General features: G+C 42.9%; 1 protein-coding gene across 2 annotated transcripts in view; it reads right to left on the bottom strand.

The window, feature by feature from the left end:
• The window catches only part of LOC126175491 (F-box/LRR-repeat protein 2), a 708,226-nt gene that overhangs the window by 324,020 nt on the left and 368,933 nt on the right, over positions 1–15,273 (bottom strand). Inside the window, exon 1 of one of the 2 annotated variants that reach the window (XM_049922313.1) lies at positions 978–1,119. The exons of the other annotated variant lie outside the window; for it this stretch is intronic. Within the exon in view, the coding sequence (XP_049778270.1) occupies positions 978–1,073 (96 nt within the window). The 5' untranslated portion in view covers positions 1,074–1,119. Of the gene's footprint in view, positions 1–977; positions 1,120–15,273 lie in introns of those variants that run through there. 2 annotated transcript variants of the gene reach the window in all.

The following is a 15,273-nucleotide window of genomic DNA, read 5'->3' as shown; positions in this document are numbered from 1 at the left end:
TGGCAGTTGCGTCTCAGTAAGGAAGAATGTGAGGTCATCCAGATGAGAACGAGAAGAAATCCGTTAAATTTCGAATACGCGGCAAAGCACACAAATTTAAAGGCTGTGAATTCGACTAAATAGCTAGGAATTACATTGCGAGCAACTTAAGTTGGAACAATCACATAGCTAATGCTGCGGGGAAGGTGAACCTAAGAGTGTGTTTTATTAGCAGAACAGTTAGAAGGTGCAACAAATCCACTAAAGAGACTGCCTACACTGTGTTTAGCTATCCTCTGCTAGAGTTATGGCGCGCTCTATAGGATCCTTACCAGAAACGATTGACATAAGATATCGGAAAAGTTCAAAGAAGAGCAGCTGGTTTTGTATTATCGCGAAATAGGGGAGTGTCAAGGGACTTCAGATGGCAATGATTAGGACAAAGGCGTTTTTCGTTGCGGCGAGATCTTTTCGCGAAATTTCAATCACTAATATTTTATCGCCGCCAATTTACATGTGAAGAAGTGATTATCACGATATAATAAGAGAAAGTTCGTACAGAAAGATTTAAGAGTCCCTTTTTGCCACGCTCTGTTAGAGAGTGGGACGGTTGGGAAATAATCTGAAGGTGGTTCGAGGAATCCTTTGCCTTGTCCCTCAAGTGTGAATTGTAGAGTAGTCATGTAGATGTAGAGGTTGTTCCAGGAATGTCACTTGATATTACACAGATGCTATAAAGCACAGCTTCGTGATAGCAACTTGAGTGTTTGAGTCGAGTGATCCAGTCACGATGGTAGTGGTGGCTCCAGCCAGCCACGGAGGCTCCAGCTGGCATCAGGTCGTGAGTAATGGCAGTCGCAGCCCCGTACGGGTTTGTGCGTGGCTTCCGCCGCGACGCGTCCAATGCGCCGTTCAGGGAGGGAGGCTTTTCCCGGGGTCATGCGGGGCCGTGATGAGGCGAGGTGTGGGGTGCAGCAGGGGGCAGCGGCGAGCCGTACCGTCTTGGCGGCCCGGCGCACGCTGCCGCCGTCGTCGCGCGCCAGGCTGTCGGCGGTGGCGCCGATGTTGACGGAGAGCGTCCCCCACGAGTCCATGCTGGCAGGCGGGCGGCGCGCGGGCTACTGGCCGCCGGCTGAGGCTATTGTCGGAGGGTTCGCCTCGCTCCGCCCGGCTCGAGTCCCCTCCCTGGCCGCGACGCCTGCCCGACGCCGCCGCGACGCCATTATGTTGTGTCCCCCAGTGGCCAGCCCCCTACCTGCCCCCTCCACAAGGAAGTAGCGACGTGTCAGTCATCCTACACTGGGGGCCATGGGACGGAGGACATCAAATAACGGAATATTACTTACCATTAAACCGCAACCCCCATTTTTTACAGAATCGAACTCCCACGTGTAAAGCATCATATCTCACAAAATATGCCTCATGAAGTGATATAATTTCACAGGTACATTCAGTGATATCCGAAGTAATTGTCTGCAAAATGTGTCACGAATAGAGTTAGTAGTAAAAACAGTAATATACACTACTGGCCATTAAAAAGCCGGCCGTGGTGGCCGAGCGGTTCTAGGCGTTACAGCCTGGAACCGCGCCAGCGCGACAGTCGCAGGTTCGAATTCTGCCTCGGGCATGGATGTGTGTGACGTCCTTAGGTTAGTTAGGTTTAAGTAGTTCTAAGTTCTAGGGGACTGATGACCTCAGATGTTAAGTCCCATAGTGCTCAGAGCCATTTGAACCATTTTGCAGCCATTAAAATTGCTACACCAAGAAGAAATGCAGATGATAAACGGGTATTCACTGGACAAATATATTATACTAGAACTCACATGTGATTACGTTTTCACGCAATTTGAGTGCATAGATCCTGAGAAATCTGTACCCAGAACAACCACCTCTGGCCGTAATAACGGCCTTGATACGCCTGGGCATTCACTCAGACAGAGCTTGGATGGGGTGGACAGGTAGAGCTCCCCATGCAGCTTCAACACGATACCACAGTTCGTCAAGAGTAGTGACTGGCGTATTGTGACAAGCCAGTTGCTCGGCCACCGTTGAGCAGACGTTTTCAATTGGTGAGAGACCTGGAGAATGTGCTGGCCAGGGCAGCAGTCGAACATTTTCTGTATTCCAGAAAGGCCCTGCAACAGGCGTTCGTGCGTTATCCTGCTGAAATGTAAGGTTTCGCAGGGATCGAATGAAGGGTAGAGCCACGGGTCGTGACACATCTGAAATGTAACGTCCACTGTTCAAAGTGCTGTCAATGCGACCAAGAGGTGACCAAGACGTCTAACCAATGGCACCTGTAACGGAACTGAAATGATGGTGGGCTGACAGTAATTTGGAGCCCGCGCGTCGGAAACGGGCGCGCTTGTGTGAGACTGCCAGGGAGTGCACCCTGATGCCATCTATTGGCGAAACTGGGAATTAGCGCTGTCAGACAATGCACTAAGCCCTCAGAGTCAAATGTATTCTTTTTCTTGGTAATTATAAGTTATTACTGTATAATTTAATGTTGTAAAACGCTAGTAGTAAATTATTATGACTGGTATGGACTCCAGGGTAGTAAATATAAATATTCTTAAATACTAAATGATTTCGGTAAAAAGGTGGTAGGGGAACGCCCCCACTCTTGGTGATACGAGCGTAGCTAGGGGTAGCTGGAGACACAGGGACTGAACAATGAAATGGCCTGGGGAGTGTTGACGTGATCGGACGTGCGTAACTGTGCTCACGCAAAAGTGATTGTGCAACAGCGAAGAGGCGAATATCGTCGCCGTTTTTGGAGTAAAACGCGACGAATGGTTGTTGAAGCCGCCTTTATGCCACTGGGGCTGATTGTAAGAGTTCCTGTGCCCAGATTTTATGGCGGACGTGCAGTAGCTTATACGAGTGCTACAGCTCATAGTTCCAGCCGCCATTAAGGGCATGAGGCGTGAAGAGCTGCGTTAGCCACCGGCATCTCACCACCAGCACCAACACGTCTAGCCAAGGCAAGACTGCTTGCAATTGTTAAGTCGAACTTTGTATACATGTAAAAGGAGAATACCAGTTTTCTTTCATGCAAGTGCAGAGGACAGAATATAGTAATGAGTAAAATTACGACGCATGTTGTTCATTGTAAAGTGTAGTAACCTCAAACATAGTATAGTGAAATCAGACTGAGGCCACCATCGCCTCTTTCATTTACAATTCTTTTGGTTGTAGAATACTTTAGCGTATAAGAATGTTGAAAAGAGCAATGGTCACACCAGAATGAGTCGCCTATTTACAGTTACTTAAATTTTTCTGAGCAACCTTTCAAGTAAAGTCACTTAACACTTAACTAATTCTGTATCAATGGTCCAAAGAGTAATATCCAAAATCATTAAATAAGTTGAAGGATAGAATTTTGTTAACCGAAGTTGCATAACCTGTCTTGGTAGTAATTACCAAGCCAACTCACAGAAATTGAGAGAGTATTTGCTTTGTAGAATCATCTAGAATGATCAGAAATAGTAATATTCAGAATTAAGTTTAAATTCAACTCAAGCCATTTCACTTTGAAACAAGCCCAAAAATTGATTTATTCTTTTGCTCCTTCAGAGCTGGCGACCGTAGTTATAAGTATTTTCAGGAGGATTCGACGGTAAGTCTGCTGCTCTCGTCGTGCTGATAGGATTATCCACTGCTGCTAGCAGTGGTGATTGGATACATAAGCTCACTACCAAGTTAAGTGGGTCAGGTAGGCAGTGTTACCGTGTGAACTGTAGGGCACTGTAGGCCCTGGATCAAACCCGTTCAATCATCACAGCTCTTAGGGAAATAGTCCGATTAGGAGTGTACTATTCATTAGGTAAATACTGGCGAGTAACGATCAAAAATGTATACGCAAGTGAATTTAGCAAGGTCCACGTAGCACCTAGTTAATGTGGTGCAACGGCGAGGGTAGGAGTGGAGTAAAAGTGAGCTGAGCTTGTGGCAGCTGTGCTGGATTCAAATATTAACTACGTGAATTCACTACTGCCTCTTACCATTGGGACTGAGCTATTTACAGTTAAAATACGTAGCAGTAAGCGCAAAGGCGTGACAGCTACAAGTCCGTATTGGTTTTATACATACGGAATCGGGAAGTGGGTCATTCCGTCAGTGGAGGGGGTTAAAACAACCGAGTCAGTGGAGAACATACCCCATTTACTGATGGAAAGATTCAGCGGTTCGGTCGCATGTGGCGACCGTGACAGGACTAACCAAGTTTGTAGAATAATGGCTGCAATAAAAGTGTTTTATATAAACTTGTAGTTTCAAGAAAATTTAAAATTTAAAATTCTGTTTTAGACAAATATACCACAATTGGTAAGTTCAAGACGACAACCTGCAAAGCAGCAAAAGAAAGTGCAATACTAGGAGTTAAACAAGTAATACTTGGTTTAATAAACATTTCTATTAGGCACGGAATACAGCAGCATAAGATGGAGTCGAATAGTAACAAGCAAGACGAAAACATTACAAGGTCAGACCCAGAATTAGGGACCATATATACTGTTGTAGGGTTGGAAAATCTTACAGATGAATCCACACCCATAAGACAGGAGGAACGGGAAGTGAAACCAAAGGTAGTGAAAAGTGAACCCAATGTATCTGTGGATGCAAGTCACAAGGGAGAGGATATGGAATTAACAAGTTTGTTAAATAGGATGATGGCGCAAATTCAAGAAGGGAATGCTAGTTTGAAAGCAGAAATGGCTAGTCATATATCCCAATTGGATGAAAACCTATCTGGTAAAATAAAAGCCAATTTAGATATTTTGAATACGCAAAGCCAACGTATCACAGAGGTAAACAAATCAGTAAATAGCATTAGGGCTGAAATAACAAATGTTCAGAGAAAAGTTACAGAAATAGAGAAAAGATTTGATACCGAAATTCAGAGAATAGAGAAATCAGTGGAACCTTTGGTTAGTGAAAAATTAGAACCGATAATTGAAAGTAAATTACAGGTGATAGTACCAGTTCTAAAGAAAGAGATTGTTAAAGAAACGGCAGCTGATATTGAAACACTGCGCAATACCATGTTGAGTTTTGATGCATGTGTGCAGGAGCAGGAAAATACACTGCATAATGAGATAAAATTATTAAGTCAGCAAGTTCAGAATCAGACGTTTCTTAACTGTAGTGGTATCCCATTGGTAATGCAAAAATCGGAAATACTGAGTAGGGAGGAAAAATACGATCCTCAAAAGAAACAAGGTGGATGGCATCCAATGGATTTTATAAAAAATTGTGAACGTGTCTTACCAACAGACATGTCGGATAAAGAAAAAATTAATTTAGTAATAGACGCTTTAGCAGGTCATGCTAAACGTTGGGGATTGAATTTGGATATCGACAATTTGAAGTTTACAGACTTCAAAGAAAAGTTCCTTGAGGAATTCTCGAGCACACAACAGAGAGATAGGTTGTGGAGAGAATTCGTTGTCGCCAGAATGCCAGAACATGGGCGTGGGCTCATGAAAGAATACTGTGAAGGATGGTTCAAGCGTTTGGAGTATCTTAAAGATCGTAGATCAGAATCGGAGATAGTGTGGGAGTTGTGGAAAAAGCTACCTGACGATTCAAAGCGTTATGTAGGAGGCACTCATTGAACATTCGATGAATTTTTAGAAAAAATCGAGAATGAAGATAGGTGGCGTGAAACTAGAGAGTTTCGAGGTTTCAGAAATCAGAATGGAATAGTAAAAGGTGGTAGGAATGAACCGCAAATTAACATGATGAGAGGAAGAGGTCAAGAAGGTAACTCTCAGCGAGGGAGAGGACACTATCAGGGAAACAGGATGCATTATCAAAATCAGGAAAACTAAATACCGCGCAGGTCAAGGGCCTAACGCGCGCGGAAAGAAAGAAATGGCCCAAATATAGGGAAGATCGGAGTAGGCAGTACTATAGTAGGATAGTGCGTCGTTCGCCTGAAGAGCAGTTACATAAACGAAACTTTGCGAAGTATAATGCAGGGATACAAACAGAGGAGAGAGAGCAGGGAGGAATTAAGGGAAATGAAGTAGGAAAAGAATATCGGTCGGATGTGAAGGCTCACGTGAATGAAAGAAGTACAATTCGCGGTCAGAGTGACGAATTGATGAAGGAAGAGTCAGAGAAGGCGTTGTTTGTCGGTAGGGATGGCAACTGTGCAGAGAGGCAGGGGCAAGGGAGGAGTGATGTGACTTATGCTAAAAGGTTCGTACGAATAGTCGACGAATCGCATCGAGAAGTAATTAAAGAGGAAAGGGTGGATAAGAAAAAGGGGCATAGTGCAGAGACGCATGCCGATTCAGAAATTGCCTCGTATGCAGAATATATACATCAGCTCAAAAGCCAGCCAGCACAATTAAAAAGATCTTCCACTCAAGTGATTAATTTGGACCCGAATATGACAGTGTTAGAGAGCCATACCGATTATGATGTGTACCTAGTGACAGCAAGAGTACATGACTGTGATGAAGATTCTTTTAAAGAAATTAGAGAAAGTGTATCTAACCAAGAGAAAGAGTGTTGTCATCCCTGTAGTACTGAAGCAAATGAGTTGAGTGAGACTGGAATTCCATTAGTAGGGGAAAATAATGAAAGTAAGAGTGGCGAATGCACTATCCAACAAAGGGAAAGTATTGAAATGGATTGTAATTTGCGAGAATTATTTGAACCCGAAGGAGGTCATATTTCTAAGGAGGAGGAATTATCGTCAGAATCATCAGAAAGCATCCAGGGAGAAAAAGAAATAGAGGAAGTTTCCGATTCCGCAACCGAGAGTTCAGGCATGACAGATTCGAATGATAACGCGATGGCATTAAAGAGCCTAGACGAAGGACTATTGGAAAAAGTGGTGAAAGAATTTAGGATGAAAAGGAGAAAGAAACCTCCGGATGGAATGGTCAGTATAAAAACCGGAAAATTAATATGGCAAGACTTGGCGGTGGAAAAGGATTTATTATGGGAAGATAAAGAAAGTATGAAAGAGGACAATAGGATGCAAACAATCCTACCTATTAATGTATGTGGGTACGATTTATATGTATTGTTGGATACGGGTGCTCAAATAAGTGCTATTTCGCACGCATTTTTTGAGATGATCAAAGAGCAACGAGGAGTAGTCATGATGCCAGTAACAGGTGTTAAAGTGATAGGAGCGACAGGGAAATGTAGTAAACCTGTTAAACATCAAGTGATGATGGAATTTAAGATAAAAAACAAGCTATTTTCTAATGCATTTTTAGTAGTTCCAGAGCTCAGTGCCGAGATCATTTTAGGCATTGACTGGTTAATAAAACAAAAAGTAATTATAGATTGTGACAAAGGGATAATAGTTTGTACAGTTGATAGTGCGGTATTAGAAATACCATTTGAATCATCTAGAGTAATGGAAGAGAACCAGCTCAGATGGGTAGAATTTAGAGATGATCATGATTCAGGAATAGGTCAAAAATTCGATTGGTTTCTGGTGAGGCAGATAGTTGAAGATGGAAATAAGGAGACACTCCTTCGAAATGTAGTGGATAAAACGGAAGGACTATCTGATGCCCAAAGGGAGGATCTATGGCAAACTCTGAAAGAAAATCAGGAGGTATTTTCGGACAAACCGGGACGAGTGATAAATTATGAGTACTGCATGGAGGTAGAGGAACATGAACCTTTCTTTAAACCACCATATAATGTACCCTTGTCTAAGAAAGAAGCAGTTCAAAAAGAAATAGATAAAATGGTTTCATGTGGGGTCATTGAACGGAGTTCTAGCCCATATAATAACCCATTGGTGATAGTAGGTAAGAAGGATGGAAGTGTACGAATAGTGATAGATGCTCGTACTCTGAATAAAGTAGCGAAGAGGGAGTTGGATCGTCCAGAGAACATAGATAATTTATTGCAGAAGTTTAATGGTGTAAAGTACATGACTAGTTTAGACCTAACGGCAGGATACTGGCAAATCCCATTAAGTGAGGAGTCTAGGAAGTACACGGCATTTTTATTCAATGGCAAATGCTACCATTACACAGTGGTACCATTTGGCCTAAATACTTCCGTTTCAGTGTTCATTCGGGCTTTAGACAAAATTTTAGGGAGTGAACTTAGTTCGCTAATCACGATTTATGTAGATGATCTGTTAATTGCTACAAGGACATGGGAAGAGCACATGGAGTTATGCGACAGGGTGTTCAAAGCTTTAATTAAAAGAGGAATGACCCTGAACCTGAAAAAATGCGAGTTTGTGAAGAAAGAAATAAAGTTTTTAGGTCACATAGTAACACCAGAGGGAATTGAAAAGGATCCCAACAAAGTCAAAGCAATAAGAAATTGTCCGGCTCCCAAGAATAAAAAAACAACTAAAGTCGTTTATAGGACTTTGTTCCTTTTATCGTAAGTATGTGGATGATCAAGTGTTCAATAGCCCACATCTGAACAACCTACTTAAGAAGAACAGTGTGTATATATGGACTGAGGAATGTGAAACAGCATTCAACCGGCTAAAAGACAATTTGGCTAAAAACATAAAGTTATGACACCCTGACCTGTGTGAACCATTCCACATGGCAACAGATAGTTCAGATTATGGATTGGGAGTATCCATATTTCAGGAGGTAATGATAGATGGGGAAAAAACTCATAGACAAATAGCATTTGCGAGTAGAACCATGTCTAAGTACGAAAGAAACTACACAGTTTCAGAGAAGGAGGCTTTAGCTATAGTATGGGGTTTTAGGAAATTTCAACTTTTCTTATGGGGACATAAGACTGTGGTCCATACAGACCACAAAGCTTTAATATTTTTGAAGGACTGCAGATTGTTACATAACAGGTTGACCAGATGGGCGCTGTTTTTACAACAATTTGACATAGAGATCAAGTATGTTAAAGGGAAAGAACATGCAGTACCGGATGCTTTGTCGAGATTACCGGAAGGATGTGAGACACTAGAAAGTGTAAAGAATAGGGAAGATGTTTTTGAGGTGAATTACTTCAAAAAAGCGGAAGGAAGAGAAAAAATTAGGGAAATATGTCGGAATATGCGAAGATATCAAAGTGATGATGATGCACTCAAGTCGGTAAAGGTCAAGTTTGACAATCCGGACGCAACTAACATAAGGGCTTCATATAAAATACATAAAGGTGTACTGTATCTTCAAAGATTAAATAATCCAGGGAAGTGGAGAGTATGTTGGCCGGAACAACACACTGAAGTGCTGATAGATTATGTTCACTTGGCATGTGGCCATTGTGGTGCACAGAAGTGTACCGATAAGTTAGATGAATGCATTACCTTTAACAACATGGCACGAAGGGTAGCACAGAGGATAAGATCTTGTGATCTATGCCAAAAGGCGAAAGTAACAAATGCAACTAACCAAGGGCCCATGCAATCAATAAAACCTGATGAAGTATTAGAAATAGTAGCAGTAGATATCTTTGGACCATTACCGAAAACCATGGGGGGTTTTGTGTACATATTTGTAGCAGTTGAACTTTTCTCAAAGTATATAAAGCTTTATCCCTTGAGAAAAGCTACTGCCAGAGCTGTGTATGATAAAATGGTGTGTGATTATTTTGTGAAAGTAGGGAAGCCAAAGAGAATACTATCAGATAATGGTGTTCAGTTTTGCTCAAAAATGTGGAAGGATGGGGTAACTGAGAAACAGGTAGAAGTGGTACATATCTCAGCTTATCACCCATCAAGCAATCCGGCAGAAAGATATATGCGTGAGATAGGTCGGTTATTTAGGACGTACTGCCATAGTAACCACAAGAAGTGGGGCACGTATGTGAGTGAATTCGAAGAAATCATGAATTCATTAACAAACGAGAGCACTGGATTTACTCCAGAAGAAATCCTGAAAAAGACAAGGAGTAAAAGTCTAGTAGAAGACCTACTAGAATTTCCAAATAGAGTTGAATTAGATTATGATAGTAAAAAGAACTTAGTAAAAGACAAGATGAGAAAACAAGCAGATGCGAGAATTCGTCGTCACGACGAAAAAGTAAGGAATCCCAAATTCAAAATAGGTGATCTCGTTCTTGTAAAAACACATGAAAAGTCAAGTGAAATTAATAACGAGATCAGCAAATTTAAATATATATATAATGGACCATTTAAAATAGTGTCCATACCCAATGTGAATGCTTATTATTTAGAGTACCCATTAACAGGCAAACGCCTGGGAGTAAGAAACATAGTGGATCTCAAAAGGTATGAACCACGAATTCTACCAGATTGAAAATAAATATATAAATAAATATTAAAGTAAACCAATATGTAAATAGTTGTGTTTCTTTTGTTCTATGTGAAAGGTAAATGCTCACTAAAATATATTGCAGTATTCTAATGAAACTTCTAATTTAAGTAGAGACTAAACAGACTGGAAAAGACTGAGCTTCTAAGAAAGCCTTAATAGATGTGTAAATAAGTGTTGTGGAAGAGGTAGAAAAGTGAGGAGGTAAAGTGAAAAGGACGGGCTACAAAGTAATAGGCGCATAACGTGTATTTTACTTGCCTGAGATAAAAGAAGTGTATTTAAAACTTTGTAAAAAAAAAAAAAAGATGTTTAAAGTGTACTGTGTTTAGAAGTAAGAAAATTGGAAAGAATATATGTAAATCATTTATGTAATGTTTAGCAGGAAAGAGAGAAAGAATTGGTGTTTAATTTTAAATATGTAATATAAGTATCGAGGTGTATCAGTAAGAAAGGGAAAACCCTTGGTAAAAAGCTTATCGAACATTTCAGATTCATTATAGGAGAGACTTCTTATTGAATTATCACTGTAAGATACTTCAATAAGAAGTGGGGCATGTGTAACGGAACTGAAATGATGGTGGGCTGACAGTAATTTGGAGCCCGCGCGTCGGAAACGGGCGCGCTTGTGTGAGACTGCCAGGGAGTGCACCCTGATGCCATCTATTGGCGAAACTGGGAATTAGCGCTGTCAGACAATGCACTAAGCTCTCAGAGTCAAATGTATTCTTTTTCTTGGTAATTATAAGTTATTACTGTATAATTTAATGTTGTAAAACGCTAGTAGTAAATTATTATGACTGGTATGGACTCCAGGGTAGTAAATATAAATATTCTTAAATACTAAATGATTTCGGTAAAAAGGTGGTAGGGGAACGCCCCCACTCTTGGTGATACGAGCGTAGCTAGGGGTAGCTGGAGACACAGGGACTGAACAATGAAATGGCCTGGGGAGTGTTGACGTGATCGGACGTGCGTAACTGTGCTCACGCAAAAGTGATTGTGCAACAGCGAAGAGGCGAATATCGTCGCCGTTTTTGGAGTAAAACGCGACGAATGGTTGTTGAAGCCGCCTTTATGCCACTGGGGCTGATTGTAAGAGTTCCTGTGCCCAGATTTTATGGCGGACGTGCAGTAGCTTATACGAGTGCTACAGCTCATAGTTCCAGCCGCCATTAAGGGCATGAGGCGTGAAGAGCTGCGTTAGCCACCGGCATCTCACCACCAGCACCAACACGTCTAGCCAAGGCAAGACTGCTTGCAATTGTTAAGTCGAACTTTGTATACATGTAAAAGGAGAATACCAGTTTTCTTTCATGCAAGTGCAGAGGACAGAATATAGTAATGAGTAAAATTACGACGCATGTTGTTCATTGTAAAGTGTAGTAACCTCAAACATAGTATAGTGAAATCAGACTGAGGCCACCATCGCCTCTTTCATTTACAATTCTTTTGGTTGTAGAATACTTTAGCGTATAAGAATGTTGAAAAGAGCAATGGTCACACCAGAATGAGTCGCCTATTTACAGTTACTTAAATTTTTCTGAGCAACCTTTCAAGTAAAGTCACTTAACACTTAACTAATTCTGTATCAATGGTCCAAAGAGTAATATCCAAAATCATTAAATAAGTTGAAGGATAGAATTTTGTTAACCGAAGTTGCATAACCTGTCTTGGTAGTAATTACCAAGCCAACTCACAGAAATTGAGAGAGTATTTGCTTTGTAGAATCATCTAGAATGATCAGAAATAGTAATATTCAGAATTAAGTTTAAATTCAACTCAAGCCATTTCACTTTGAAACAAGCCCAAAAATTGATTTATTCTTTTGCTCCTTCAGAGCTGGCGACCGTAGTTATAAGTATTTTCAGGAGGATTCGACGGTAAGTCTGCTGCTCTCGTCGTGCTGATAGGATTATCCACTGCTGCTAGCAGTGGTGATTGGATACATAAGCTCACTACCAAGTTAAGTGGGTCAGGTAGGCAGTGTTACCGTGTGAACTGTAGGGCACTGTAGGCCCTGGATCGAACCCGTTCAATCATCACAGCTCTTAGGGAAATAGTCCGGTTAGGAGTGTACTATTCATTAGGTAAATACTGGCGAGTAACGGTCAAAAATGTATACGCAAGTGAATTTAGCAAGGTCCACGTAGCACCTAGTTAATGTGGTGCAACGGCGAGGGTAGGAGTGGAGTAAAAGTGAGCTGAGCTTGTGGCAGCTGTGCTGGATTCAAATATTAACTACGTGAATTCACTACTGCCTCTTACCATTGGGACTGAGCTATTTACAGTTAAAATACGTAGCAGTAAGCGCAAAGGCGTGACAGCTACAAGTCCGTATTGGTTTTATACATACGGAATTGGGAAGTGGGTCATTCCGTCAGTGGAGGGGGTTAAAACAACCGAGTCAGTGGAGAACATACCCCATTTACTGATGGAAAGATTCAGCGGTTCGGTCGCACACCCCATACCATCACGCCGGGTGATACGCCAGTATGGCGATGACGAATACACGCTTCCAATATGCGTTCACCGCGATGTCGCCAAACACGGATGCGACCATCATGATGCTGTAAACAGAACCTGGATTCATCCGAAAAAAATGACGTTTTGCCATTCGTGCACCCAGGTTCGTCCGAGTACACCATCGCAGGCGCTCCTGTCTCTGATGCAGTGTCAAGGGTAATCGCAGCCGTGGTCTCCGAGCTGATAGTCCATGCTGCTGCAAACGTCGTCGAACTGTTCGTGCAGATGGTTCTTGTCTTGCAAACGTCCCCATCTGTTGACTCGGGGATCGAGACGTGGCTGCACGATCCGTTACAGCCATGCGGATAAGATGCCTGTCATCTCGACTGCTAGTGATACGAGGCCGTTGGAATACAGCACGGCGTTACCCTCCTGAACCCACCGATTCCATATTTAGCTAACAGTCACTGGATCTCGACCAACGCGAGAAGCCATGTCGCGATTCGATAAACAGCAATCGCGATAGGCTGCAATCCGACCTTTATCAAAGTCGGAAAAGTGATGGTACGCATTTCTCAAAAAATGGTTCAAATGACTCTGAGCACTATGGGACTTAACTGCTGTGGTCATCAGTCCCCTAGAACTTGGAACTACTTAAACCTAACTAACCTAAGGACATCACACACATCCATGCCCGAGACAAGATTCGAACCTGCGACCGTAGCAGTCGTGCGGTTCCGGACTGCGCGCCTAGAACCGCTAGACCACCGCGACCGACACGCATTTCTCCTCCTTACACGAGGCATCACACAACGTTTCACCAGACAACGCCGGTCAACTGCTGTTTGTGTATGAGAAATCGGTTGGAAACTTTCCTCATGTCAACACGTTGTAGGTGTCGCCACCGGCGTCAACCTTGTGTGAATGCTATGAAAAGCTAATAATTTGCATATTACAGCATCTTCTTCCTGTCCGTTAAATTTCGCGTCTGTAGCACGTCATCTTCGTGGTGTAACAGTTTTAATGGCAAGTAGTGTATTAAAATGTACTGCACGATGCTGTAGGTTTACTGTATGAACAGTGAAAATGTGGTAGCAGATAATTTCCGCGCCGTCAGTTACGCTGTCTCAAAAATGGTTCAAATGGCTCTGAGCACTATGAAGCTTAACATCTGAGGTCGTGAGTCTCCTAGAACTCAGAACTACTTAAACCTAAGTAACCTAAGGACAACACACACATCCATGCACGAGGCAGGATTCGAACCTGCGACCGTAGTAGTTACGCGGTTCCGGACTGAAGCGCATAGAACCGCTCGGCCACCGCGGCCGGCCTACGCTGTCTCAAGACATATACAACGTTTCTCACTTTATTACTTGACATATTGTGTTTAACCTTTAAAGTAAGATTAAACTGAGGTGACTAAAGTCATGAGAGACTTCCTAATATCGCATCGGATCACCTTTTGCTTGCCGTGGTGCAGCAACACGACGTGGCATGACTCAACAAGCCGTTGGAAGTCACCTGCACAAACACTGAGCCATGCTCCATAGATAGCCGTCCATAATTGCGAACGTGTTGCCGTTGGAAGCCTTTGTGCACGAACTGACCTCCCGATTATGCCCAATAGATGTTCGATGGGACCCATATCGAGCGATCTAGGTGACCAAATTACTCGCTCGAATTGTCCAGAATGCTCTTCAACCAAATCACTAACAATTCTGGCCTGATGACATGGGGCACTGTCATCCACAATAATTCCATCGTCGCTTGACAACATAAAGTCCATGAATGGCTGCAAATAGTCTTCAAGTAGCCGAGCATAACCACTTCCAGTTAATGATTGGTTCAGTCGGACCAGAGAGCCGAGTCCATTCCATGTACTTGCACAGTGCCTTGTTGTCCGTTCCCAGTAGCTGAATGGTCAGCGCGACAGAATGTCAATCCTAAGGGCCAGGGTTCGATTCCCGGCTGGGTTGGATATTTTCTCCGCTCAGGGACTGGGTGTTGTGTTGTCCTAATCATTTCAGCCGCATCGACGCGCAAGTCGCCGAAGTGGTGTCACATCGAAAGACGTGCACCCGGCGAACGGTCTACCCGACGGGAGGTCCTAGTCACACGACATTTATTGTAGGGCCTTGTTGACGATTTGGGTCCATGGCTTCGTGAGGTCCGCACCGCACTTGAGCACTACCCTCATCTCTTTCCAACTCAAACAGGGACTCATATGACCAGGCCTCGGCTTTCCGATAGACTAACGTCCAATCGATATAGTCACGAGCTCAGGACGGACGCTGCAGGCGATGTCGCTCTGTTAGCAGAGATTTTCGCGTCGGTTGTCTGTTGTCATAGCCCATTAAACGAAATATCGCTGCGCTGTCCTAACGGATACGTTCCTCGTTCGTCCCGCATCGATTTGGAAATTGGAACTTTGTAGTAAGTTCCCATGGGACCAAACTGCTGAGGTCATCGAACCCTAAGCTTACACATTGCATAATCTAACTTATTACGGTAAGGCCAACAGACACACCCATGCCCGAGGGAGGACTCGAACGTCCGACGGGGGGAGCCGCATTGAATTCTG

Source organism: Schistocerca cancellata, chromosome 3 (genome assembly GCF_023864275.1).
Source record: "Schistocerca cancellata isolate TAMUIC-IGC-003103 chromosome 3, iqSchCanc2.1, whole genome shotgun sequence".
Taxonomy (NCBI): domain Eukaryota; kingdom Metazoa; phylum Arthropoda; class Insecta; order Orthoptera; family Acrididae; genus Schistocerca; species Schistocerca cancellata.
Note: the sequence above shows the minus strand (reverse complement) of the source record. Positions and strands in the feature narration are given on the sequence as shown.